The 26,387-nt window shown below is 49.8% G+C and overlaps 1 protein-coding gene across 5 annotated transcripts in view; it reads right to left on the reverse strand.

Annotated features, from left to right (window-relative positions):
- Positions 1-2,070: 2,070 nt before the first annotated feature.
- EBF4 (EBF family member 4) overlaps positions 2,071-26,387 on the reverse strand; it is a 62,250-nt gene continuing 37,933 nt past the window's right edge. For 4 of the 5 annotated variants that reach the window (XM_042229823.2, XM_027976884.3, XM_027976881.3 and 1 more), the window contains 11 exons: positions 11,795-11,876; positions 10,897-11,014; positions 10,663-10,796; positions 10,444-10,570; positions 8,380-8,468; positions 8,162-8,227; positions 7,887-8,064; positions 7,630-7,818; positions 4,416-4,613; positions 3,088-3,163; positions 2,071-2,847 (listed from right to left, as the gene is read on the reverse strand). In XM_042229823.2, the coding sequence (XP_042085757.1) occupies positions 3,093-3,163; positions 4,416-4,613; positions 7,630-7,818; positions 7,887-8,064; positions 8,162-8,227; positions 8,380-8,468; positions 10,444-10,570; positions 10,663-10,796; positions 10,897-11,014; positions 11,795-11,876 (1,252 nt within the window). In that variant the 3' untranslated portion in view covers positions 2,071-2,847; positions 3,088-3,092. The other variant, XM_060396901.1, reaches the window with a different exon arrangement.

Below are 26,387 nucleotides of genomic sequence, written 5' to 3' on the forward strand. Positions count from 1 at the left end.
GGTTCTGTGGAATAGTAGAACTGTTGGTTATACATGTCTATGTCCCCTCACTGTTTCAGAATTTGTTTACAACATCCTACAACAAAGCCTGCTGGTGGCTTTTTCCCTGCAGGAAGGACAGGCAGGCCAGAAGTGTCAGAGAGTTAATCTCCTGGGAGCAGCCTCTAGGCAGTGACAGATGAGGGCTGGAGGATCAATATCCCAGATCCTCTTGCCCTTTGGGTGAGAAAACTCAGATGTGCTCTACACTGTCTTCCAGAGTTCTGCAGCAGGGAACCTGTCCCAGGTTCTGCCTCTAGGGGTACCAAAACCAAGATACATGAGAAAGAAAATTGTGTCAGTCAGCTAGGCTGCCCGGATAAAATACCATAGACTAGGTAGCTTAGACAAAGAAATTTATTTTCTCACGGATCTGGAAGATAGAAGTCCGAGACCAAGGTGCAGACTGATTCGATTCCTGGGGAGGACTCCCTGACTTGTGGGTGGCTGCCTCCTCGCTGTGTCGTCACACAATGCAGAGAGCTCCGGGCTCTCTTCCTCTTCACACACGGTCACCGGTTTCATCAGATTAGGGTCCCACTCTTATGACCTCATGTAACCTTCATCACCTGCTTAGAGGTCCTATCTCCAAATACAGCCACAAAGGCAGAGGGGTTTGGGCTCCATGTATGAATTTTGAGAGGACACAATTCAGTCTAGAGCAAGCATTGTAAGTGATTGGCTCTGTCTGCTATGAATGAGGGAGTGGGAAGTGTCTTTACTGATTGACTGGCTGCACTGAGCAGTTTGTGGGATCTGTTTCCTGAAACTGGACCCCCAGCAGTGGAGGAAGTGCAGGGTCCTAACCACTTAACCCCCAAGGAATTCCCAGGTGTGAGCAGCATAGACTCAAACTGTGGCTTGGGTATAGTTGTGAGATCCATGAGGACAAATACCACATCTTATTTACACCAGCCACAGCACCTGACCCATTCCAGGAACCAGAGCTACCACTACTCAGTAATAACCTGTATCTCGTAAGATCAGCAGGTAGCAGGTAGTCAGCTTGGGAGGGCCCTGGACTGTAGAAACTGCTCAAAGCCTGCATGGAACAGGGTGTGGCTGCCAGGCTTTGGGGCTCTGCAACACAGGCTGAAGGTAGGAACTGAGGGGAGGCGAGGCAAGCACTAAGAAGGCAGGATGACCCAAGGCTACCCCGTCATGGGCCCAGGGGAGATGAATCCCAGGGATTGCAGGAACACAAGAGGAGAAAGTGGAGGCCTCTGAAGGACAGGGCCAGCCCATCTGCCTTGGCAAGTGTATTAGTCCAGAGGCCTGCAGGGTGCAGACTTAGGGGAAAGACAGCGTTTCCACAGGCCAGAGTCAAGGAGTGCTGGCAGGAGAGAGAAGGAAGCCTGAAGCCTGGAGCTGGACCCTGGGCTCTCTGGACAGTGCCTCAAAAAAGTGGCTCCCAGTGTCATAGAGGCAGACCTTTGGGGTCCAGGGGACACTGGTGGGGGAGCGACTGGGATTCATCCTGAGTTGGGTGAATGAGCCTGGGAATCCTGCCTTTCTAACCACCTCTCTTCCCAAACTCTAGGACAGGAGAGCTGGCAAGTGCCTAGAGCTGGGGAGGAGCGAAGAGGTTAGGGGTGTTAGGCAGCCTTAGAAGCAAAGTTTCCCCACCCAGAGGCCTCCAATCAGGAAGAATTTCACTTCTGAGCCTCTGTACATTGGGGCAGTATTTAGTTGGCTCTGTTCTGGTTCCCAGCAATGTCCTGATAAGACCCTCTCCAACCCGCTTTGGTCCCGGTCAGACAGCTGGGGGACTGATTCCTCAGTGCCCAGGATGTGTTCCCAGTCAGTGCTGTCAGGGCTGAGCCCATGTCCTGGGTCTTCAGGCCTGCTGGCTTCCCACCCGTCCAGGGCCCCCCTACACAGTATCCGAGAGCATATCTTGGGCAGGGAATACTTGTCAGTTGAACTCCAATGCTATTGAAAAAGTCCAAGGTGTAAGAAGGCTGCTCAGGGGCATTTTAGAGCTGTAGAGTGAAGCAGACCCATGCCAAGGAAGCAGACAGAGAGGCCAGGTGGCTAGCTGCATTTGTGTTTATTGTTTTTTTCCAACCTCAGCAGAACATGAGGCCAGGGGCAGCTGGACCCATGATTCTATGGGGCCAGGTAGAGTCATCTGTGTGGAGGGCCAGAGTCCATGAGACATTCACCAAGGGCAAGATCAACCAATCCAAGGGTCCTGGTGCCTCCTCTTCTGTGTCCTTCATGCCCAAAGCCCCCTCTGAGATTCATGATGTGGCAAGAATGAGTGAGCAGGACCCAAGGAGTGGGGCAGCCATGGGATCAAGTAGCTGTCAGAAGCTCCATGGGAGCCTAGGCAGGCTGCTGGGCACCACCCCTTGCCCCAGAGAGAACTGGGATGCTGGGATGGTTGAGATGGTCAGACGCAAACAGGACCTTCCCAGCCCACCTCTCCCTGAGCTCTTTCCCACAGTCCCCATCCCTGCTCATATCACCAGATGTCCTTGGTCTGTACAAGGTCCATCTCTTTCAGAGGAACTGACCCAGCAAGTAAGGTCAGGCATCCCAGCACCTCCCTAGGATGCTCTCTGAACAAGAGCATCAGCACAGTGCTGGGGCTTCCAACAAGCCCCAAGAAAAGGGAGGTGAGAGAAGCCTGTAGGACTGAAGTGCCCTTGAGCACAGGGAGGAAGGGCTCTCCCCATTCAGGGTTGTGGGTTGAGGTCTGCCTGCAGCCCTGGCCCTGCATCTGTCTGTGCTATCATCCACAGCATGGGTGTGAATCCTGGAGGGACCACTAGTCCAAGCTCAGTGGGGGCAACACCTGTAGACCTGGTGGGGAAGGAAAAGATGAAGATCCTGGAGGAAGGCTGGCCACAGGCAACGGGAAGCCACTTCTCTCTTCTTGTTTAGCCTGGGCCACTGGGTTTTGTGGTCCTGACAACTGTCTAGATGGGCCCTGGAGAGGGAGACCTGGACCTCAACTCCCCATCCCTGCTAAAGGCTTTTGGAGAGAGCCCATCCAAGGGTGGGGGTAGGGGTGGGGAAGGCAAGACCCAGCCAAAGACCTACCGTAATTAGGAGTACGCCAGGCCTTGAAGTCCCCGAGCTGGAGAGTGAAACTTGTCAGAATCTTCAAAAGGCTGGTCTACAGTAACCAAGGAGGGGAACCATAAGCCATGTGTAGCCTGCACCCCTCTCGATTGGAAGCAGCAGGCACTTTTTCAGGGCAGAGCTATCAAGAGCCTTGAAGGTAGTCAGCCGCCCCCACTCCTAGCCTGGGCCCAGCACTGCAGATAGTTAGGTGAGGTGTGTCCCTCAGACCTCTTAGGAGGTGCAGCCTCAAGCTCTTGCTCCCCTAGTTTCGTCAGTCAAGAGAGATGACTCTAGGGGTCGTCTTCCCTCTTCTTCCCAGCATTTCTCCTTCTGAGGGCCTCTCTCAAGGTGAGGAAGTGGACAGCCATGTATCAGGATGGGAAAAGACAGAGGGCAGCCTCCAGAAGTACTGATACTTAATGCAGTGATGGCAGCAAGTCTTCCTCCCACATCCCACAAAATTCACCCCTTCCATCACTCTTGCCTCTGCCTAAACCCCTTACTATGGTCTGCTGCAAAAGAAACTGGTGGTCCTCTGTCCTTCCTATTCCCTGCATTTTAAGCTTCAAACACACTTAAGAAAAATTATCCAAAAATTGGAAACAAGGACAAATATGACCGTGTTCTACCTCAAATCATCCTAGAGCGTCATCTAACAAGCCCACCCCACGAGTCATCTTATTCAAGGGGATGCAACTCTTTTTGACTTGCTATATACATTACTGGTTAGAGCCCAGGCTTTGTTAAGTTGGATGTTGACTTGGAAGAGATTGATAAATGGTACATAAATTATTTCACTAATGGACTGTGGGAGGGTGACCTGGTCTCAATTCCCTATCTATAAAATGGGGAAGGCAAAGCTAGGCTAAAGTTTATCTAAGGTCAGCCTCCCTCCATTCACTGAGTGACCAGGTCTCTCATGATGGTGTATGCTACCCTCCGGTGGACGCAGGGAGGTACAGGTCAAAGGCATGCAGTCCACGCTACGGTTCCTCCAGCTGTGTGTTGGGTCTTTACTCTGGGCTCAACTGGATGGGGGTGAGGCCCTGGAGTGGTTTCCAAACCTTTTCCGACTAGTATCTGAGTGTTTTTGATGGTCCAGAGTGAGACCATCCCAAGCTATGAGGCCCAGGGAAGAGGGTCCAGATAGGCCTCCTTGGACCCCTGCAGAGCTTCCTTCTCTGCACCCCTCAGGGAGAACTGGGCAACTGGCTTCAAGCTCTTGTGAGATACGGATGGAGTGGGCCCCGCAAGCCCAGCTGCTCCACCAGGTAGGTCCTAGCAAGGCAGCTCAGAGCACTCACCTGGAAGCCCCTCTCCGTGGGTTCTGGGGCAGGCCTGGGGTGGGGAGCTGGGCGGGCGCAGCACGGGGGCAAAAGCGCTCCTCTGTTTGACAGCGGAGATCATGTGGACAGGCGAGAAGGAGAAGACGCTGGTGGTAGGGGCAGCCGCCGGGAGGGACATGGAGGAGGCAGAGGCCAGCGGGGGGCTAGAGGGCATGACTCCGGGGCGGGGCGGGGAGGGGCAGGCGCAGCAGGGAAGGCAGTGGGAGACACAACAGGGAGACAGCACCAGAGTGAGCAGCCTGGTTGCTGTCCTGGCACGAGCAGTATGCCCTGTGCGGGCTGCTGAACTGGGTGCCAGGCTCAGCCCTCAGTGGGAGGCTGTGAAGGTTTTGGGGGGACCAGTACAGTGTAGAGTCTGGAGGCAGCCTGAGAGCCTCTAGGATTATGGGCTAGCACTTGATGTTTGGGGCAGCGGGAATCTAGAGACCCTTTCTCTTAGGGTTGGAGATGATAAGACCAGAAGAGGTTAAAAAAGCAAGCAAGCAAGCAAGCAAAACCAGAACATCCAATGAAACCAAATACAGAGAGATGTCCATAAAGATAGGAATGAAGATGAGATGGAACAAGTTAGGATTCCTGCTGAAAATCACCGGGATTCTGAGAAACTCAGAAATATTGATGGGCCCTGGGGCATCAAGGTTAGAGTCAAAGGTCAGGGGCAGGTGGTCAGGGTGAAGTTTGGGGGGTTCACATAGGTTCCTGTTATAAGGCCTCTCTGTCCAGGATCACAGCTCACACAAGAGCCCTAACTCCCCCTGACAAGTATGTGCCCCTTACAAATTGCACTCCCTTTAACCCTCAACACTCTGTTCTCTTCCAGCTTAATGCCAGTCCTCACCATCTTCAGCCCTGGTCCTAGAGGCTTCCTCTATCTCCTTCCAGCTCCTCAATTTTAAGGAAATGTACAAAAATCCACATTCTCAGATCGTCCTGTTCTTTAACCCCCTGACCTCCACAGCTGTGGCTTGTTCTCCTGAGAATAACCAGGGAGCCTCCCACCCACAGCCTCTGTCTGCCCCTCCTTCTTCTGCCCCACTTCCTCTCTTGAGGCTCCTGCCCAGGTCATTTCTGGATCCCTCTTTCTACATCCTCATCTGAACCCAATTCCCTGCCTCTCTTTTCCAAACACCAATAGGACTGTGATTTGAGTGTTGTTCAAGAAGCGGCCAGTGGGGTGAGGTTGGGAGTTTCCTGAAAGAAAACAGGAGCCTGAGAAAACTGCTTTTGGCATTTAGAAAACACTCTCATCCCCATCCCCCGCCCCCCCACTTCGGAACAGTGATGCCTTCAACAGCTGTCCCTGTTCCAAATGTGCTCAGCCCCATGGATCATCTCCTTTAAGACAATGCTGACTGCTAGCTAATGAGGCCCATGGAACTCCATGGAGGGCTTGAGATGAATGGCAGAAATGCACTGTATCTTTCAAGGCCCAGAGCTCACAGCTGCATTTTGCAGCTTGGGTAGTACTGGGAGTTGTGGGTCAGTTCAGAGCTGCTGGGGGCTGAAGCAGAAGGCAGAGAAGAGGTCTAAGCAGACAGCCTCTGGCAGGGACCGTTCTGTATGTTATTACAGGCACACCCTGGCAAACTCACTGAGAATGACACCCACTGGAGTGCCACCACAAAGCACGCCCAAGGGGAGTGGATGGGGACTGGACAGGACACTACTAGATGGGACTGGAGCGGGGCTGTGATGCTGGAGTAGGGCATACGCAGCTAGGGAATTCTTGACCTCTTGGCTGAATGGGAAGACTCCAGGCAATTGGCTTTCGCCCCCTGGGGCACTTTGTTCCTCCACTGCTGACTGATTGTACTGTGTGTGTGATGGATAAGGGGGGCTGGTGTTTCAAATTCCACCAGCTTTGATCTGGGGGGAACCCTGAGACAGGTGGTAAGAGTACTGTGCAGAACTGAAGCAAAGTGGGAGCACTGTAGCCTAGCTAGAGCAAAGAGGAGACAGGAGTCTTGGTGGGGACACCATGCATAGGGGGCTTCTGGTCCCAGACACTGAGCCCAGGCCAAAGGAAGAGCCCCAGAATCCAACTCACAGCCAAAAAGGAGGTAGGCCATGGCAAGGAAGTCTAGGCAGGTGCCAGATATGTTGGTCTTCAGCAATAGCAAACAAAAGACAGGGGATAGGCTAAGGAAAGGCAGGAAAAGCCACGCAGCCAGCTCCTTCTTGGCCGGCTTTCCCACTCCTCTGGCACAGCAGTGTCTTCCAGGAATCAAGGTGCATGCTCTCTTACAATTGCTGGGCAAGCTCCTTGAAGGTGAGCAAGGGTGGAGCTATCCCCCAAGCCAGGTGCTTTACAGAGTAAGTGCTTCATACATGTCTGCTGAATAGCTAAGCTATAGGAACCTGTAGACAGGCTCTTTTGGAACTTGGGAGTTGAGGGCCACGCATGGTAAAAGCATAAATGCTCTCTGCTCATCTACTCAGCTCTGAGCTGCACACCTTAAGAAACCATACAGAAGATGGTTAGTGCCCACAGCTAGTGCTGGAATGCAAAGTCTCGCACTCTTTCTGAATTGTGTCCAAGCCCTTTATGTACACTTGAACATTCAGGTCTGAGAACAACCTTAAGCAACAGATGATACTGATCCTGTTTTACAGAGAAAACTGAAGTAACTTGCTGAATGTCAGCTCATTTCAACAAATGCTGGATCCAGGTGTCTGACTACACAAAATTCTCTTGCTCTGCACAATCAGATTGTGGGAGCTACCTCTTCCCTCCTCAAGCCCCCGCGTCTCCTGGGGGCCGGGGACACCTTTCTTGCGCCCTGAGTTTCCTCACGCTTCCGGCAGGGGGCACCAGCCCTCCTTCTGAAGCCCTGGCATACAAAGGGAAGGCCGGCGGGCCACTAGATTTAAGGAGGATACCCTCGTGTTAAAGCTTATTTCAGCAGGAGGGAAAAGCTAGAAGCGATGTGCACAACTGCGGCCAGCAAAGAGATAAAGGTGCGAGAAGTGCCCTGGCCCCAGGGTGGCGGGGTGGGGTCTCCAAAGGCAGAGAGAGGTCGCACACAGGAGGGCAAGGCCAGGGTCGACGCTCACCGGACAGGTGCCGGGAGTTCCTCCCAATCCCATAGGCTAGGAGGGGGCCGAGCTGAGCCCCATTCTGCTCCCCGGGGCCTAGTCCGTCCCCCCCGCCCCCCGGGCAGGGGACACTCACTGGCGAAGGGTGAGGTGGCCGTGGAGCCATTGAGGAAGCTGGGGGACCCGGGCACACCGAGGCCGGTCACGCCCGGGGCCCCGTAGCCGCCGAGGCCAGCTCCGAGGCTGCCGCCGTAGCCGCTCTGCTGTGAGCCGGGGCTGGGCGCGAACCCGCGCGGGGACGCGCTGCCACAGCTGCGCGCATACCCTGCGGGAGAGCCGCCGTCAGTGGCGCGCGCCCGCAGGGAAGGGGCCTCCGGGCGGCGGCGGACGCACCTGGCTCCGGCCCCGGCGTGGCGTCCCCGACGGCGATGGCCAGCGGGCTGCTGAAGGCGTTGATGCCCACGACGGCAGGGTGCGGGTGGCTGGGCGCCAGGGGTCCGAGCGGCGCCGGCGGGCGGGGGGCGCTGTACAGAGCCTCAGCCACGTCCGCCGCGCGCTTCAGGAGGAGCTCCTGCGAAGACAAGAGCGGGCACGGCCGGGGCAGCAGCGGGCGCCGGGAGGCGGGCAGCAGCGGGCCCGGCGCGGGGAGGCGGGCGGAGGCGCCATACCTGGTTGCCGCTGGGCACTCCGTACAGGGCCTCTGCCAAGTCGGCCGCCCGCTTCAGCAACACTTCCTGGGGGCAGGGGAGGAGACGGCGGACGGAGGGGCGGCCCCGGGCGGGGGTGGCGGTGGTGCAGGGGGCCCGGAGCTACCTCTTCCCTCCCTATCCCCCCTCCGGCCACCGGCCACCGGCCACCGTCCTCCCTGCCTCGCCCTTTTGAGTACCTTGGGCAGCCTCTCGGGGTCTCCGGGGTGTCTGGGAATAACTTTCTGCAGCCTCTGGAATCCGTAGTCAATGGTGGGCTCATTCAGGGCTGGGGAAAGGGGCGGTGTTTGCAGGACGCCCCTCCCCGCATAGCGCCTACCAGCAAGCGGTCCCCGAGCCTGGATGCAGACCCCCTCCTCCGAGCCCAGCCCAGGCCTCTGGGAGAACTCCAGGCACGTGGGTCAGCAAGGTTCGGGAAATTTCCTCAGTTCCTTTCGTGCTCATTGATTTCAACAAATGTTTAGCCAGGCCCTGTGCCAGCTGCTTGGCATTAACACACATGCACTATAGGATCCCATTTGTGATTTGAAAAAAGACACCTGTATAAAATAAAACTTCAGTACTCCTAGGGACAAGACTGGAGTTTTGTCTGCAGCTTTTCTTTGAGCTTATAAGGAGTAAACTATTTACCATAAAAAGAGAAAAAACGCGCAACAATCTCCATTTATCACAGCTCTGGTGGACTCTTAGCGGCGCCTGACTGTTAGGGGGCGCCTGACTGTTAGGGGTACGCCTGTGCCCCAGGAATGGGCTGGCCCACACCCAGGGCTCTGGGGTGGATGCTGCAGCCTCCTGACCAGGCTTCCAAAACCTCTTCCCTTCCCCTCCCCCCCACTCTGGTCTGGCGACCTATCTCACCAGCCTTAAAGCCCTACCTACCTTCTCCACTTCAAACTCTACATTTAGTGAATTTCCTTTTTTGATGTTGTTTAGTTGCTAAAGTTGTGTCGGACTCTTTTGCGAGCCCATGGGCTGTAGCCCACTAGGCTTCTCTGTCGGTGGGATTTCCCAGGCAAGAATACTGGAGTGGGTTGCCATTTCCTTCTCCAGGGGATCTTCCCGAGCCAGGGATAGAACCCATATCTCCTGTATTGGCAGATAGATTCTTTACTGCTGAGCCAGCAGGGAAGCCCATCTTAAGGCACCACTTCAAGGGTCTGCATACTTGCCATTCCTTCTCCTGGGACACCTTTTCCTCCTCACCTCTACCTCCTTATTGACCCCTCCAGTTCCAGCTTAGCAGTGTAGCCTGCACTCCCACCTGGAGGTTTTCTTGGACCATCTACCAGCTCCTCCACTGTGTAACTCTACCAGCCCATGTGGTGTTCCCTGCTTGTCCCCTCTCACTCTTATACTGGAGCTCCCAGCAAATAGTAAGTAGGGTGCCTTTTGAAGGGCTCAGTGAATATCTCTTGGGTGGGGTGGGGGAATGGGGAGAAGTGCTGGAAGGTGGCAGTGGAGAGCATACTGGCCAGGGGTCAAATAGAGCCAGGACGGGGGATGAAGCCAGATCTTCAGGAGTGGCCTACACGCCTGTCTTCTGTTAACTTTTTGCCCTGGCTTCGTGCAAGGTATGTGTGTGTGTGTGCATGCAGAATGAAGCCTGGGGTGGCTTGGGGGAACCAGGAGAACCAGGAAGATCTGGGAAGCAGCAAGTTATCTGGGGGCATCTTTTTTTTTTAACTTTTTACTTTGCATTGCAGTATAGAAGGGGACGACAGAGGATGAGATGGTTGGATGGCATCACCGACTCAATGGACGTGGGTTTGGGTGGACTCCAGGAGTTGGTGATGGACAGGGAGGCCTGGCATGCAGTTCATGGGGTCGCAAAGAGTCGGACACGACTGAGCGACTGAACTGAACTGAATAGCCAATTAACAATGTTGTGGTAGTTTCAGGTGGATGGCAAAGGGACTCAGCCATACATTTACATGTATCCATTCTCCCTATTGGGCGGCATCTTTGAAATAAATCTCCCCGTGGAGATGTTCTAGACACTGGGGAGTGCAGAAGGTGAAGCGGGTGCGGGGAGTTGCTCTGGTGGAGGCCAGGGAGGGAAACAGAAGTGAGGGAAAGAAGGTCCAGAGAGGAGGTGTCCTGGATGAGCACCAGCAGGGGCTGAGGGGGTCTGGCCGCCTGGCCACACCACAGCGATTTGCCAACTCCCATACCAGGGCTAGTGTGTGTGACGTGGGGCTCCTTCCTGCAACCCTGGGTCTCCCCTCACCCACCTGACTCCTTACCTGTGTAGACAAAGCGTCCCGGGGCTCCCTTGCAAAATTGCTTGGATTTGTAGGACAGGGTCACCTCCACCACCCCAGGGATGTGCCGTGGGGGCGTCTGTACCCGTATGGCGTGGGGCGTGATGAGCTGCGAGGGGAGAAGGGAGGCCTGCGGGTTCTGACCCGGTGAAGGCAGGGTCCAGCCCCAGGCTGGGAGGGAGACTGGCGGGAGTGGCCCACCTCACTCCACACGAGCACGTTCCCAAACACGACCTGTAACCCGTCGAAGAAGTTGTCGCCGATGACAATGACGGTGGCGCCGCCTGTGGTCCAGCCCTCCCCGGGACTGATGGCCTTGATGCAGGGGGTGGCAGCTGGGAGGCAGGAGAGGAGTCAGGTCAGGGGCCCACGCCAAGGTGGGGACTGGGGCTAGCTGGGCCCGGGGCAGTAGGGTGTGGACTGGGGGGTCCTGACCTTCGGAGGGGTCCAGGCGGCGTGCCCTGCGGCCATGCTTGGAGTTGTTGTGCACAAACATGTTGTCTGACACAGCCAGCACATGTCCGTCCACGCTCACTGTTGTGGACACCACCACCTGTGGGGAGAGCCAAGGCCAGCCTGGCTGGGGCTCCCAGTAAGGGACTGCTGGGGGGGCACTGGCAACTTGAGGCTGGTGGCTGGATACTGTAACTGTAGTTCAGAGTCACTGGCATGAGGAAGAGCTTCAGCCCTGCTGGGGCTGAGCTGGTGGAAGGGGGACCAACTGGATCAGGTGACCCTCTCAGATACACAGTCTCTGGCTGCCCAGGGGAACGGACCCCCAGGAGCTAGAAAAATCGAAAGCCCTGAAAAAAAAAACCTCTGACTCCTTGGGCAGAGTGGCTGCTATTTCTCCACTCACATGCACCACAGGCTGTATCCTTGGGGCGCCAAGCCAGGAATGGGTCTTAGGCAAGTGCAAGTGAGCGTTTTGATGGAGGAGGGGGGCATCAGCTTGAGAACCCGTCAGCAGAAGCCCCTACCCTTGGGAGGAAATTGGGGCTACCTCCTTCTCCCCTCTACCCTTCACTGGGAGGGGTGTGCAGGTTGGGGATGTGCTAAGGGCAGCTGCTCTCTGCTTCACGCTATGCAAATTAGCTGGGTCGTTAATCATGTAAAAATGTCACAATTAGCATCTCCTTAAGTGGGACTCTAATGAAGCCTCCCTTGGCAGCCAGAGTAAGTGGAGACAGAGCTGCCCCACCCCCAGCAGGCACCAGGCTCCAAAACATGGGTCTGAGCAGAGATCAGCCCCTGGGGCCTTAGGATGGCAGGGTCATATCATGCCCGCCACCCCCCCTCCCAGCAGGAAAGGGTAGCAGACCCTCAGACCCACCTGGAAACGGCGCATGTCTCGGGGATTCCCCGCATTCTTTAGGCAATTCTGGTTGCATTTGAGGAAGAACTTGAGGAAGAACCTGAAACAGTGTGGTGGGTGGGCTCAAGGGGCTGAGGGTTCTAGAAACAGATGGAGATCCAGCTGCTTTCTGCCACGCCGCCTCCCAGCAGGGCAACTTCCCCTCTGCCTGCTCACACAAGGCACACACCCCACATTCCCATCCTAAGCTCCACATGCACAGGGTACATGTCACACATCCAGGAGACCTGTCCCAACAACAACTTCACTGTCCAGAAAATCTCCCACCTCCACAGTCTATAGATTACATAGTGCTTAACTGTCTCACAAAGTATATACTCATCATATCTATACACAGTAATTCATCCTAGAGAGCACATCCATTATATATATACTATATATACCTAGTACTCATGAATTATTATATACTCCATATGTAACAGGTACTCCCACTTACTAAAAACTTATCCCATACCATGTATATTTGTCATAGTATATGCTCATCACTGGAGAAGGAAATGGCAACCCACTCCAGTATTCTTGCCTGGAGAATTCTGTGGACAGAGGAGCCTGTTGGGCTACAGTCCACGGGGTCACAAGGGGCGGGACACGACTGAATGACTGAGCACAGCACATGCTCATCACATACACAGTGCATTCGTATCACATAGTGTATCCTTCCCCCAGAGTGCACCTATCAGTCTGGAGATGTTTACTCATCATGAACAGTAAATATACTATATCTACACTGTATATCGGAGAAGGAAATGGCACCCACTCCATTATCCTTGTCTGGAGAATCCCACTTGTGGGCTACAGTCCCTATGGTCGCAAAGAGTCAGACATGACTGAAGTGACTTAGCATGCACGCACACTCTATATGCCTTATATACTACTACGCACCAGATACAGCCGTCACACATAAAGTAGACTATCGCACTTCACAGAAGCATATATAATATGTACTCTCCATCAGCCTGGACATGTGGTATGCTGATCACATAGTCTATATCATCACGCACAGTGTATGTCCATCCTACACTGTATATGCACTGAAAGAATATGAGTGCATACAGGAGTACACCATTTTTAAGTTGTATGTGATTTCCCAGAATAGTCACTGCAGACACTGTATGGTCATCACATGTAGCAGACTCCCCCTTCCTTCTTCACCAGCACATCCCCCCAACAAATTCCCCTCACACACAGACCCTCTGTCCCACTACATCCCCAGCAAACAGATCTCCCTCACACACATTCTATATCCTTTATGTGTATGCTTAGTCTCTCAGTCGTGTCTGACTCTTTGCAACCCCATGGATAGCCTCCCAGGCTCCTCTGTCCATGGGGATTCTCCAGGCAAGAATACTGGAGTGGGTTGCCATGCCCTTCTCCAGGGTATCTTCCTCACTGAGGGATCAAACCCAGGTCTCCTGCATTGCAGGCTGATTCTTTACCATCTTAGCCACCAGGGAAGCCCTATATTCCTTATACACATAGCAAACACTACACAGAGCATATAGTCATCATATACACGTGGTGTACCTGTCAGACACACTGTACAGATACACAGTGGATACCTTCTTTTGCACATACAGTAATTAGAAAAAAGCACAGTATATGCAGTGATGTGACTGACTGTTTTTTTAGATAAACACATGAGAACTTGATCCTTCTTTTAGGCATTTGATGGGGATGGTGAGACCTTCTCTTCCCCCGCCCACTCTCCATGAGGTAACCATGGATAATACTCTGGTTTTGTACTGTTAGTAAACTCAGGATACTATCAGTCATCTGCCTTCACCCCTGCAGGACTCTGTGAACATCCAGGGAGTTGCTCTTTACAAACTGTAGTATTCTGGGCTACAGTCTGTGGGGGTCCCAGTACAAAGCATAGCCTCCTGGGCTGCTCTATGAGCTGAGCTACTCCAGTCAGCTGCCTCAGTTGATCAGCCCCCTGGTTTTGAACTCCAGATGTGTACATCCATTTAGCTCATCAGAGTTGCTTCCAAACTCTATGAGCATGAAATCAGATTTGTAGCAGGCTGTAAAAGCCTAGTCCCCAAAGCGGAAGTCCCCAAGTCCTGGGAGGGGTGGGCACCACCCCTGGACAGAGGTGTCCCCAGGGGAACTTCCACCCCTCAGTGGAAGGTGGCAGCAGTCGCTTTCCCCGAGATGTGTCTCCCCTCCCACCTCTGACCCCTTAGCCCCCGTCATGTTCCCCCTCACAATGGGTCCCCTCCTGGGAACCCCTTTTAGTTCTCGTTCCATAGAGACACTCCACCAGCACACATTTTCACCCCTAGTGGACACCACCCAAGGAATACTTTCATGTAGTGTAGACCTTCTGTACACCCCTGCAGAGCATTCTGAGGTGCAGTCACCTCCTGTGACCCTGAGCAGTGCATACCCCACAGGATACCCTGTAGCACAGACAGCTTATATGGCCCCCAAATTGTAGTCTCTACAGTGTAGATACCCTATATGCCATAGTAATAACTCCCTAGACCCCTGTGAGGGCCCTGTGGTGTATAGCCCTATAACCACAGTGCTGCTGCTGCTAAGTCGCTTCAGTCGTGTCCAACTCTGTGCGACCCCATAGACGGCAGCCCACCAGGCTCCACCGTCCCTGGGATTCTCCAGGCAAGAACACTGGAGTGGGTTGCCATTTCCTTCTCCAGTGCATGAAAGTGAAAAGTCAAAATGAAGTTGCTCAGTCGTGTTAGACTCTTAGCGACCCCATGGACTGCAGCTTACCCGGCTCCTCCGTCCATGGGATTTTCCAGGCAAGAGTACTGAAGTGGGGTGCCATTGCCTTCTCCAACAGTAGTTACCTCATATATGTCCCACAGAGTGTAGACACCCTAGTCACACGTGGTGCAGACCATTTCATTTAAACTCCATATCCATGTGCTTAGGCCTTTACACAGAGCTAGAAGGAGGACAAGACACTGGATAGGACTCAGTCTCTGTCCTAAAGTGGATTAATGCTAGCCCTCGGACATCACTGAAGACTCAACAAACATGGGACACACTTCCTTTACATCCACACATGTGCCCTGGACACCCCACCCCACTCCCAAACCTGTAGAACTCTGGGATGCAGCTGAAGATGAAGACTTCCCAGGTACTGCCTCACTGTGTGGCCTGAGGTAAATCTTTTCACATTTCTCGGATCCTTCCTCATCCATGAACCAGGAGAGAAGCAACTGATGCTTGCTGAGGTCCCTTCTGATCCCGCCTTCATTTCAGCCTCCCAAAGCCTCAGGCTGCTGCTACCTGCAGGATCCTGGCTCCCCCTGGGAGGCTCCCTCATCAACCTCTCCCATAACCCTTGTCTGGCAGGTCTCGCACCATCTCCCTTCCCTGTACAGGCTGCATCTGTCCTTTGGATCCACACCAATTCCCAGTCTCTGTCTGGCCAACCTCTTCTGGCCCTTTTAGGCTACAGAGACCACCCCTCCCTGAGAACCCCAAGACTCTGCTGGTACCTCCATCTTTGCAGGCCTTTCCTGGGACATCTCAGTTTCTGAACCCCTGGTTGGCATCATCTGTAGGGTAGTACTGAATAAAAAGCAACCACACAAGGCCTGGGCTCTCTGTTGAGGGTACTGAAGCCAGTCCCCCTTTTCTTTCTTCCTGAACCTCTAGCTCAGAGCTCCACACAGTCGATGCCATCAGTGGTGGAGAGGCAGAAGTCTCACCCACCGCCATCTGGTAGTTGCTGAGGCAGTGTCCAGACAGCACCCATCCAGAGGCCAAGCTGATGCTAGCACTGCAGATAGCCTGTGGCTCCACCACCACGGATATTCAGCAAAATCATCTATGACTTGGAAATAAGGCAAAAAGATGACAGTGAGTTCTTTCCAAGTTATCCTTGGAACAGTGGTTTTCAGAGTGTGGTGCCCAGACCAGCAGCACCAGCATCAGCCGGAACATGCTAGAAATGCAGAATCTCAGGTTCCACCCGAGACCCACTGAATCAGACACTCTTGAGGTGGGACTTAGCCATCTGTGTTTTCATAAATCCTCAGGTAATTTTGATGCACCCTAGGGTTTAGGAATGACTGCTTTAGAGCTGCACTATCCAATACGGCCGCCACCAGCCCTCAGTGGCACTGAGCACTTGAGATACGGTTAGTCTGAATTGCGGTGTGCTGTAAGCATAAAATACACGCTGGATTTCAAACATTCAGAAAAAAAGGAATGTAACAATATCTCATTAGTAATGTTTTGGTATTGATTACATGTTGAAATAATATTTTGGATATCTTGAGTTAAATAAAATATATGATCAAATTAATTTTGCCAGTTTTTGTTTTTTAAAATGTGGCTACTAGAAAATTTAAAAATGACAAATGTATAATGGCTTATATCATATTTATATTACACAGTGTTTTTCCAGACTATTATGTTAACAAAGCCACCTAAGAATTAGCTGATTCTCTAGGGGAATAGAAAACTTTGACTCATATTTGCTATTAATTAGGGCCAGACTCTGTTAATTTAGGTGCTAATTTGCAGAAAACTGATGAGGTGCAAATCATTTTTGTTGGGAGAAATAAATAACTTCTGCTTGGTAGAGAAATGAGCCCTAAAGATTATAATTTTATTGTTCTATGGACATTAACTAGTTTTGTGTCTAACTTGGCAATCTTATTCAAGTATTTTTCACATAATCTGTTTTTTCTCCCTCCTTCTCTCCTCAACTCTTTCCTCAGTGGTCTATATCAGTCCTCTTAGCCTTTGAACCAGCCTTGTCATCCTGCTGGTTCTTCCATCAATAAGTTACAGAAAACTTCAACGCATCCTGAGTAATAATTTATGTGAGAATCATATTTCTAACATATTGAATATTATGCTTTAACAAGGGTGACTAGCACCCAAAGGGTCCTGTCCTCCAAGGTTAGTCTCAGAAATTCTGTAGCACAGGGCTTGGAGTCGGGGGGACTGTTCTAGTCCAGAGAACCAGAAGTAGTGCCCAGATGTGTCTCCATCCTCTCAACAGTACCTGGCTACCTTCAGCCTTGGAAAGGTGTCTCTGGGCCCTTCTTTCCCCACCCCGGGACAGTGACACACCATCCATGTCCCCGGAGGCTGGAAGGCTAGGGTGGGGGAATTAACATGAGGACAGTGCAGGAAACCTCTCCAAAGGCTGGCACCACATGTGACACTTCGTTCCACTCTGAGGAGAGGAGTAGAACCCAGAGCAGTCTGAGAAGGATGAGAATGAGAATGGCATCGGCAACAGGAAGGAGGAGCAGCAGGTCCTTCGAGCTATGTCTGTACAGAGGTCAGATGTGGAGGCTGGGAACTGGGGAGGGCCAGGTAACCTGGCGGGAAGGGGAGCTGTAGGAGACACCCTATGGGGACCTAAGGCAGGAAGGCACGTGCCCTTCGTTGAGGGCCTGTGAGATCCTGCTAGTCACCAGGGAAGCATCCCCCACGCCCCTAGCCTGGATGAGTCCTGGTGCTGGTGTTTCTGAGCATCTCCCCTCCCCCACCCCATGGAGCTGGAAGAGAGCTGGAGGAGGCTCCCCTTCTCTGGCTGGGATGGGCCACAGGCTTGGGAAAGCAAGAGGAGGCCAAACCCACAGAGCTGGCTGACTTGTGGGTGAGCATTTTAGGATGCCGCCTGGGTTGGGGCAAGGATCTGTGCCTCATAGAAAAGTCGAGTACTAGAAGCTGCCATTAGAATTACTAGAAGAAACCACCATAAATACAAACATCAGTTACAAATATAATGCAAAACTATGCAAAAAAAATTTAAACAGTGATCCAAGTCTTATTAACTGAGCACTTAACAAGTGGCTGGAATTCTGCTGAACCTACAACTTGCATGATCTTATTTAATCCTCTCATGATCTTGCTGTAGGTCTGCAACCATCCTCACTCTATGGATGAGAAAACCAAAGATCAGCAAGGATAAACGACAAAGTCACAGTAGATGCCAAAGTCAGGATACAAACTTGGGACTTTGATGAACCACTGATACTGACAGGAAAAGTGAAAGTAAAAGTCGCTCAGTCCTGTCTGACTCTTTGCAACCCCACAAACTATACAGTCCATGGAATTCTCCAGGCCAGAATACTGGAGTGGGTAGCCTGTCCCTTCTCCAGGGGATCTTGCCAACCCAGGGATCGAACCCAGGTCTGCTGCGTTGCAGGTGGATTCTTTACCAGCTGAGCTATGACTAGAGTCATGGAAAAGTACTTTTAATTGGGGTTCTCTCAACCCAGGCCTGCCCTAGCCACAAGGCTGCCACTGCGGGACAATGCAGCAAACCTTTCTTCAAAAGCAGTCTTGAGAGGCAAGCTGTGCAGGGACCAGGTGAGCCATTTCATGGGGATTTCCTCAAGGTGACAGATTCATCAGGGGTGCAAAGGAGAGACCAAGATTCCCTTGCTCCTAGTGTGGGGCCTTTGACTATGGTGACAGCTGCTCTCAGTCTGAGAAGATTTTCAGGATTAAAGATTAGGACTTTAAGATGAGCATAGAGTTGCTCATTGTTGAAGTTCAGTAAAGGACAGATGTGGTTCATTATTTTATTCTGCCTATACGTTCAACATTCTTTATAATAAAAAGCTTAATAAATGACCAGATGAGTTGTGAACAGTGGTCATCCAACTAACAAAGCATTTAAAAGGTGGAAGTTCTGCACCATGACTCTGATGCCTATGATTTAAGTGAAAGGTAAGAGTAGTTCACCCGCACACCTACCTTGCCACATCCTAAACTCAGTCTAGGCTTCCTAATCATCTCTATAAATGCTTTTTATTTCTCTCTGTAAACACAACTCAAGATGAAATTAAAATGAACCTTCCTTGTCAATGGAATATTCCATACCAAAGAAGCAAATGCTGAATTGAATGTGACTCAAGTGAAAACATCTGACTTATACATAACTTCTCGAGTGTGACACCACTGCATAAGGAAAGCTCCCCTCACACAATGCTTTACTCAAAAGACACTCAATACATACGAGAAATGTGGAGGTGACTAATGTGAGTCCTCTGGCTTCTCAAGGGGTGGAGAGCACAGTGGGATGGAACTGCTCTTTGGAAGGCTGTGTCCAGGTATCAGGTGGGCTGGTGTCTGCCTGGATTCCCCCACTCACAGCTCCTGAGAGTGTTATTAAAAGGCTCATAGCCAGGGAATTCCCTGGGGGTGCAGTGGTTAGGACTCAGTGCTTTCACTGAGGGAGCCTGGGTTCAGTCTCTGGCTGGGGAACTAAGATTCTGCAAGCTGTGTGATACGGCCAAATAAATAAATTAAAAATAAATAACTAAACAAATGGCTTACAGCTTCCCCCACTACTGGAAGATTATCCTCAGCCAGAAGCACATGCTCCTCACCAGCAGGCCTTGGCCAAAGAAGGACCGACATCACAAGGAGCCAACTCTTAGTATGTTTATATTCAGAATTCCCCAAAGGGGATTTCCCTGGTGGTCCAGTGGCTAAGACTGTGCTTCCAATGCAGGGAGCCTGGGTTTGATCTCTGGTCAGGAAACTAGATCCCACAAGCTGCAACTAAGAAGTTTGCATATTGCAACTAAAGATTGAAGATCCCCTGTGCTGGAACCAAGACACATAAATAAATACTAAAAAAAAAAGAGAAAGCTCCCCAAAGGATCAGGCTGCTGCTAGACTCCAGCTGAGACTATCTCCTGGCTAAGCTGCCTCTCATGTCCGGTCCTGCTTTCCTCACTCATTTCACTCCAGAGCTCTCCTGCAATAAATCACTTTCCCAAGAAACTCTATCTCCAGCTCTGTTTCTAGGAATCTCACCCTAAAGAAATCAAGGCAGAGAGCTTTCACCAGCTTTTCACTCCCTACACCCTGGTGAGATAAATACTTAGAGCTGAGATTATGTTCACACTTCCAAAAAGAAAGCTGTCAGGAACTGAAAGAGATGGGCTGAGCCCAGGGGCACTTGTAGCTACAGGTCTGTCAGGAGCAAGGAAACAGAAATGTGATCATAAATCCTATCTGATAGAACTTCTCCAAAAATGATATCCAGTAGCCACCTGTGGCTTTCTTTTCCATTTTAGTTTTAAAAGCTTATTAATTTTTATTGGAGTATAGTCACTTTACACTGTTGTGTTAGCTTCTGTTGTACAGCAAAGTGAATCGGTGGTAAATATACATATATCTACTCTTTTTCAGATTACCGTCCCATTTAGGTCACCACAGAGCATTCAGTAGAGTTCCCTGTGCACATGTGGCTTTTGAGCATTTAAAATGATGCTAGTGTAACTGAGAAACTAAAATTTCAAAAAAATTTTTTCTGCTATGCTGCAGAGCTTGTGGTATCTTATTCCTCTGACCAGGGATCAAACCTGGGCCCTTGGCAGTGGAAGTGCGGAGTCCTAACCACTAGACCACCATGAAATTCAATAAAATTGAATCTGGCCTTTGGGGTGAAAATTAGTGGAGGACCCCTCCCCCCAGTTCTCCACCCCAGGTTGCACTTGGAAACAAATATCTAGTGTGATTCTGCCCTTTGCTCTCAACCTGCTTTCTCTCCCAAAACCTTCCTACTTGTTTTGAACACGTGCTTCAACCCATGTATCTTTTGCAACACTTCCTCTTTCTAGGTCTATACTGTCTGATAGGGTGGCTATGAGCCACCTGTGACTAAGTTTAAAGTAATTAAAATGAAATAAAATATCCTGGCTTAGCAGGGGGTGCCTTACTTGGAAGAGTTATTTTGCTTCCAGGGAGAGTCAGGCACCAAAGGGCCTAGGCCAGAGAAAGGATGGTGAATGAGGAGGTTGGCGTGACAATCTAAGCCCAAGTGCGGGTGGCCACAGTGGTGGTGGCCCATGCTACTTCCTGGTCTTGGCCTGGGGCAGCAGCCAAGGCTGAGTGTCCCCAGGGCCATAGCCACCTGCCAGGCCTGGACCTTGCCTCTCCACCATGATCCCCACTTGGGGCAGAGGTGGCTGCAGTGCAGATGGGCTGGGGGACTATAAATAGCTGGGGCGCATACATTAGCATGCCAATTCACCCGCACCCCATCCTCTATGCTAATGGCCCACCATGCGCCTGAACACCTTCTGTTCCCTTGCATGCATTTGCATGCACAATTAGCATAATCTTGTATAATTAATGAACAGCGTCAATTTTAGCTCCTAAGTAATTTGATTAACATGTTGATAGGGCACTTACTAGGCTCTCCAAACCTCAGGGCTGGGCATGGGGCCTGAGGAGAGGGGGAGAGGAGGTAGAGAGACTGCTAAGGGGCCCCCAGCTGCCCATGAAGAGTGGTGGTAACTCCATTTTCCCTTCATGGGGCCTGAGGGGAGAGGAGGAGGGATGAAGGGGCTGCTAAGGGGAGGCCTCTGGGCACCCCATGTGGAGAGTCTGGGACAGACTGGAGCGGTGGGTCACCTGAGCATGAAGCCCGTTTGTTTTTGTGTGGACACAGACATACACACAGTCCCCTTGCCTGTCTCCCCAGCCTGGGGAATCTTCTGTGAACGTGGAATATTGGATTGCAGGGGAAGAACAGAACAGGAGGAGCGACTGAGAAAAAGTAGGAGGGCTGGGGGAGGGGGATGGATGGGCAGATGGAAGCTACAGAGGATAGTGTGCTTATGAGTGATTAAGGGATGTAAAGAGGAAGGTGGGGGTCCCAAGACTAAAGGGAAGAAGTTGTGTGTCCCTCTTGCCTTGGGTGGGTGAGTCAGGCTCCAAAGCCAGAGACTCTGCACTTCCTATCTGTGAATCATGTGAGGAAGAGGAGGGAGGTTGGCATGGCTTGGCAGCTTCCACAATGTGCCAAGCAAAACAGGGCAGAGAGAACAGACAGAAGGTTGAATGTTGCCCCCATCCTATTAGAGCAGGACCCATTAGCAGCTCAGACCTCCCAGGGCACCTGGCAGAGGCTCACATTCTTCTCTTGCTCAGCTGTGTGGCCAGAGTCAGGAAGTACTTCTTTGACTCTGAATGGACTTCCCTGCTACTGTCTAGGCTCAGTTTACTTACCCTCAAAGAGGATCAGCTGGGGTGAGACTGGGATGGGGGCAGTAAATAATATTGTGGCAGGTTCTGTGCTGGTATCTCATAAATACATCTTACCTAACTTTACAACATCCTTACCGACTGAGGTCAGCTTCATTTGACAATGAGGAAACTGAAGCTGAGGGAAGTGAGGCCTTGCTCCGAGTCATATGATGAGACAGTCCAGGTTGGTATGAGTCCCCCAACATTGACTAGCCCTTTATGGAGAGAATTTATCATTGAAATTGTAGACAATTCACTCACTAGCCACCTGCCACTCCACCTATTACACTCCCCAGGCCTCCTCCTGCCTGTACTGTCTCTCTCCTTCAATATCCTTTAAAGGCATTAACCACAGCTCTACTCATGCCTCAGCATGGGAGCCAGACTGACCCCGAGGTTGGCTTCAGTTGCCTAGATGTCTTCCCATAAGTCCTTGCTCTGGATTAAGGGTAGCTTGGGGACCCTTGTCCCTGTGATTAGCATCTGGTCCACATGACTCCCAGGGCACATGGGGGAATTTCTTATTAAACCCTTTTGTGATTCTTCTTCCCTCAAATGCACCCAGCTCTGAAAAGAGTGAGGAAGGAAGTGAAGGTCATTTTGCAAGCAAGAGGGAAAACCTTTGTCCCACTTCGGCACTGACCCAGCAGGGAGGTTATAGGATTTCTATTTCCTCAAGGGGAACTACCAGAATGGGTCCTAGACAAAGAGCTGTGTTTGCAACATTGGTGTGGGAGTAAAGACATCTTACTGGAAATCATGGAATGAGACAGATGCTACTGTGAGCTTGTTTTGTGGCTGCAGAGAAAAACAGTGAATGTTGCATTGACCATTGGGTTAGGAGGAGGAGCTGATTCTTTCACAGCCCCCACAACCCCTTCTCATCAAATTGTATTTGTCAGGTTGTGCCTGATCTAGGGAGAAGGCAATGGCAATCCACTCCAATACTCTTGCCTGGAAAATCCCATGAACAGAGGAGCTGGATAGGCTGCAGTCCCTGGGGTCACTAGGAGTTGGACACGACTGAGCGACTTCACTTTCACTTTTCACTTTCATGCATTAGAGAAGGAAATGACAACCCACTCCAGTGTTCTTGCCTGGAGAATCCCAGGGACGGGGGAGCCTGGTGGGCTGCTGTCTCTGGGGTCGCGCAGAGTCGGACACGACTGAAGTAACTTAGCAGCAGCAGCAGCAGCAGCCTGATCTAGGCATTGGGGTCTAAGTTTGTCCACAATGAGGTGGACTAGAGCTTGCCTCTACCAGGTGGCTCAGACATGATTTGTTTCAACAGTGTCACTACAACATCTACTGTTCACCAGACACAATTACATACCAGAGAGTATCCACAGCTCACAATGCCTTTCCACCCACAGGAGCCAGAGGAAGAGAGCTGTGGGCCTCTCATGGGAGAAAATCTTCCCCATTCACTCCTATACCATAGTCATCCTGGTCATTTAGGTAATTATTTAGTTTTAATAGCTGTGGCATCCAATTAGATAGCCATATGTGGTTATTTAAGTTTGAATTAATGAAAATTAAGTAAAATTTAAAATTCAGTTCCTCAGCCACAGTAGACAAAATGCCCAGTAAGTAGATGTGGCTAGTGAGTACCATATTGATCAGTGCAGAACATTTCCATCATTGAAGGAAATTCTTTTGCAGAGTGTGTCTTAAAGCCTTGTATTGTTCTCTAGTTCCTCTTATCATTATGTAAAGGCTCCTGTAATTACATTTTGTGTCCTCAACAGCTCTGTACGCTTTCAGAAGGCAGGAATCATTGTTTGAACCGCTCCATCTTTTCTCAAGCCTCTATCATAGTGCCTACCCCACAGCAGGTGCTCACGGATTCATAATTACTATGACAGGATGAATGCTGTATCAAGTCCCCAAATAGAACTCTGAGAATTGAAGAGCAAGGCTCTTTGAAAATCTGTTCCTCCATAAAACAACAGGAACACAGGCAAAACCTGTCAAAATCAACTTTTTCAGAATTCTGAAAATTAACAAAAGGTTTACAACAGTCCAAGGAGTATTTATTTAAGAAAAATGACTGAATCTTAGTAAGAACAAAGAACTTTGCAGTTGTTGTTGTTTTTGGCCATGCTGCACAGCTTGTGGGATCTTAGTTCCCTGACCAGGGATTGAACCAAGGCCCTCAGCAGTGAAAGCACAGAGTACTAACCACTGGACTGCCAGGAAATTCCCTGCAGTGTTTTAATTTGCCCTATTCCCAGATCTGCAGTAGTCTTGCAACCATAGTAGTTGTAAAAACTAGCAGCCTAGTAGCTACTAAAAGGGACAGACTGGGTTTGGAACTTCTCAACAAGTTGTATTTTCATACAACTGTCACTATTGACATGTCTGGCAGTTCCCTGACAGTCCTATTTTCAGGACTTGTTATCTGGCCTGACTTACAACTTGCTTAGTGGGAAAAACCCTATCCTTAGGATATTTGTTGAAAACAACCAGTAGCAACTGTTTAACATTGCTGTTGCTTGAGACAATGATAGTGGTTGAGGCAAGACAATGAGTCTGGCCAAAAAGCCTTAGAGGAAAAAGTGGGAATGAGATGTTTACAGGGGCCTCTGAAAAGTTCTTATATATTCCTCAATATCTAAATGGCCATGTGTAAGTGCAGGGAAGAGCACATGCCCAGGAAAGATCTCCAGAGGCCTGAGTCTCTCCTCTTTGGCTGACCGTGAAACCCTGCACAAGCAGAAAGTAAAGGTTAAAGCAAAGCTGAAAATTGCTGGAGCGTTGAATGTAACTATGTGTGTCCCAATACACACATAGAACATTTTGGCAAGAGCTGAAGACTTATTGGTTCAAGGATTTAAGGAAATGCCTGTCCAATCATGAACTGACCACTAATCTAACTGAATAGAAACTTTAGTGGTCACACATGACAGAAAATTTAGACTCTCTATAATTAATCCAGAAAAGTCACTAAACAAACAAACAGCAACAAACACTGGGAAGGGGAATATGATATCCAGAGTTACCACACTATATTATTAAAATATCAAGTTCTCAGCAAATAATCAAGAAACATGCAGAGTGACAGGAAAGTATGGTTCATATGTGAGATATAAAGTAGTCAATAGGAACTGTCCATGAGGAAGTCCATATGTTAGATTTACTGGACAAAGATCTTATATCAGCTATTATAAATATGTTTAAAGAACCAAAGGAAACCATGTCTAAAGAACTGAAGAAAAGTATGAGAATAATGTCTCACCAAATATGGAACATCAATAAAAGATAGAAATTATTATAAAAACCAAATTTAAAAGAAAATTAACATTCTCTACTCTAAAATAAAAATTTCCTAAAAGAACTCAACAGCAGGAGAAAATGAGTTGACAAGAGAAAAACATCAGTAAACTTAAGATAAGTCAATTGAAATTATCCAGTTCTGGAACAGAAAGGAAAAAGAATGAAGACTGAATAGAGTCCATGATATTGTGAGATACTTCCCAACAGAAGAGAAGAAAAGGGGGCAAAAAGAATGAAGAAATAATATCCATAAACTTCCTAAGTTTGGTGAAAAAACTTATCTGATATATAAGAAGCTTAAAGAACTCTTAGCCATATGAACTCAAAAAAATTCACATGTAGATACATCATAGTCAAACTACTGAAAGAAAAAGACAAAGAAGGAATCTGGTAAGCAATAAGGAAGAGAAGCAACTGATCATGTAAAAGGGATCCAGAATAAGATTAACAACTGACTCATTAGCAGAAACCAGGGAGATCAGAAGACAGTGCGATGAGGTAGTTAAATTGCTGAAAGAAAATGATGTCAACCAAAAATTCTATATCTAGCAAGACTATCCTTTAAACATGAAGGATAAATTAAGCAAATTTACATGAATAATATAGATGAATTAAGACATTTCTAGTGACTTTTCTGGTGGTCCAGTGATTAAGAATACAGCTTGTAAAGCAGGGGAACATGGGTTTGATGCCTGTAGGGGAACTAAGATCCCACATGCTGTGAGGCAATTAAACCCATGCACCTCAACTAGAAAGTCCACATGCCACAAAATGCAGAGTCCATGCACTTTGGAGCCCATGTGCTGCAACTACTGAGCCCGTGTACCACAACTAGACAGAAGCCCATTTGCTGCAACAAAGATCACTTATGCCGCAACTAAAACCTGATGCTGCCAAGAAGTAAACAACAAAAAAATTTTTTTAAGGAATTTCTAGATAAAGACTAAAAAAATTTATCACCAATAGATCTTCCCTATAAGAAATACTAATGGGTGTCCTTTAGTGTGAAATGAAGGATACAAGACAGTCATATAAACCTATACAGGTAAATATAAAAGATATTATAAAGGTATTTTGTTTGTAAATATCTTGTTTTTCTACCTAATTTAAAATACAATTGTACATGTGTGAGGGCAGGAGATATATTAAACACTATACTTTTTGCTCACATTTTCTATAAATCTGAAATACTCTAAAAATAAAATCTATTAGAGAAAACATCAGAAAGCAGTATTATAAAACTGTGTTGAAGGGTTTATAATGTGTAAAGATATAATTGATAAAGATG

Source organism: Ovis aries, chromosome 13 (assembly GCF_016772045.2).
Source record: "Ovis aries strain OAR_USU_Benz2616 breed Rambouillet chromosome 13, ARS-UI_Ramb_v3.0, whole genome shotgun sequence".
NCBI lineage: Eukaryota > Metazoa > Chordata > Mammalia > Artiodactyla > Bovidae > Ovis > Ovis aries.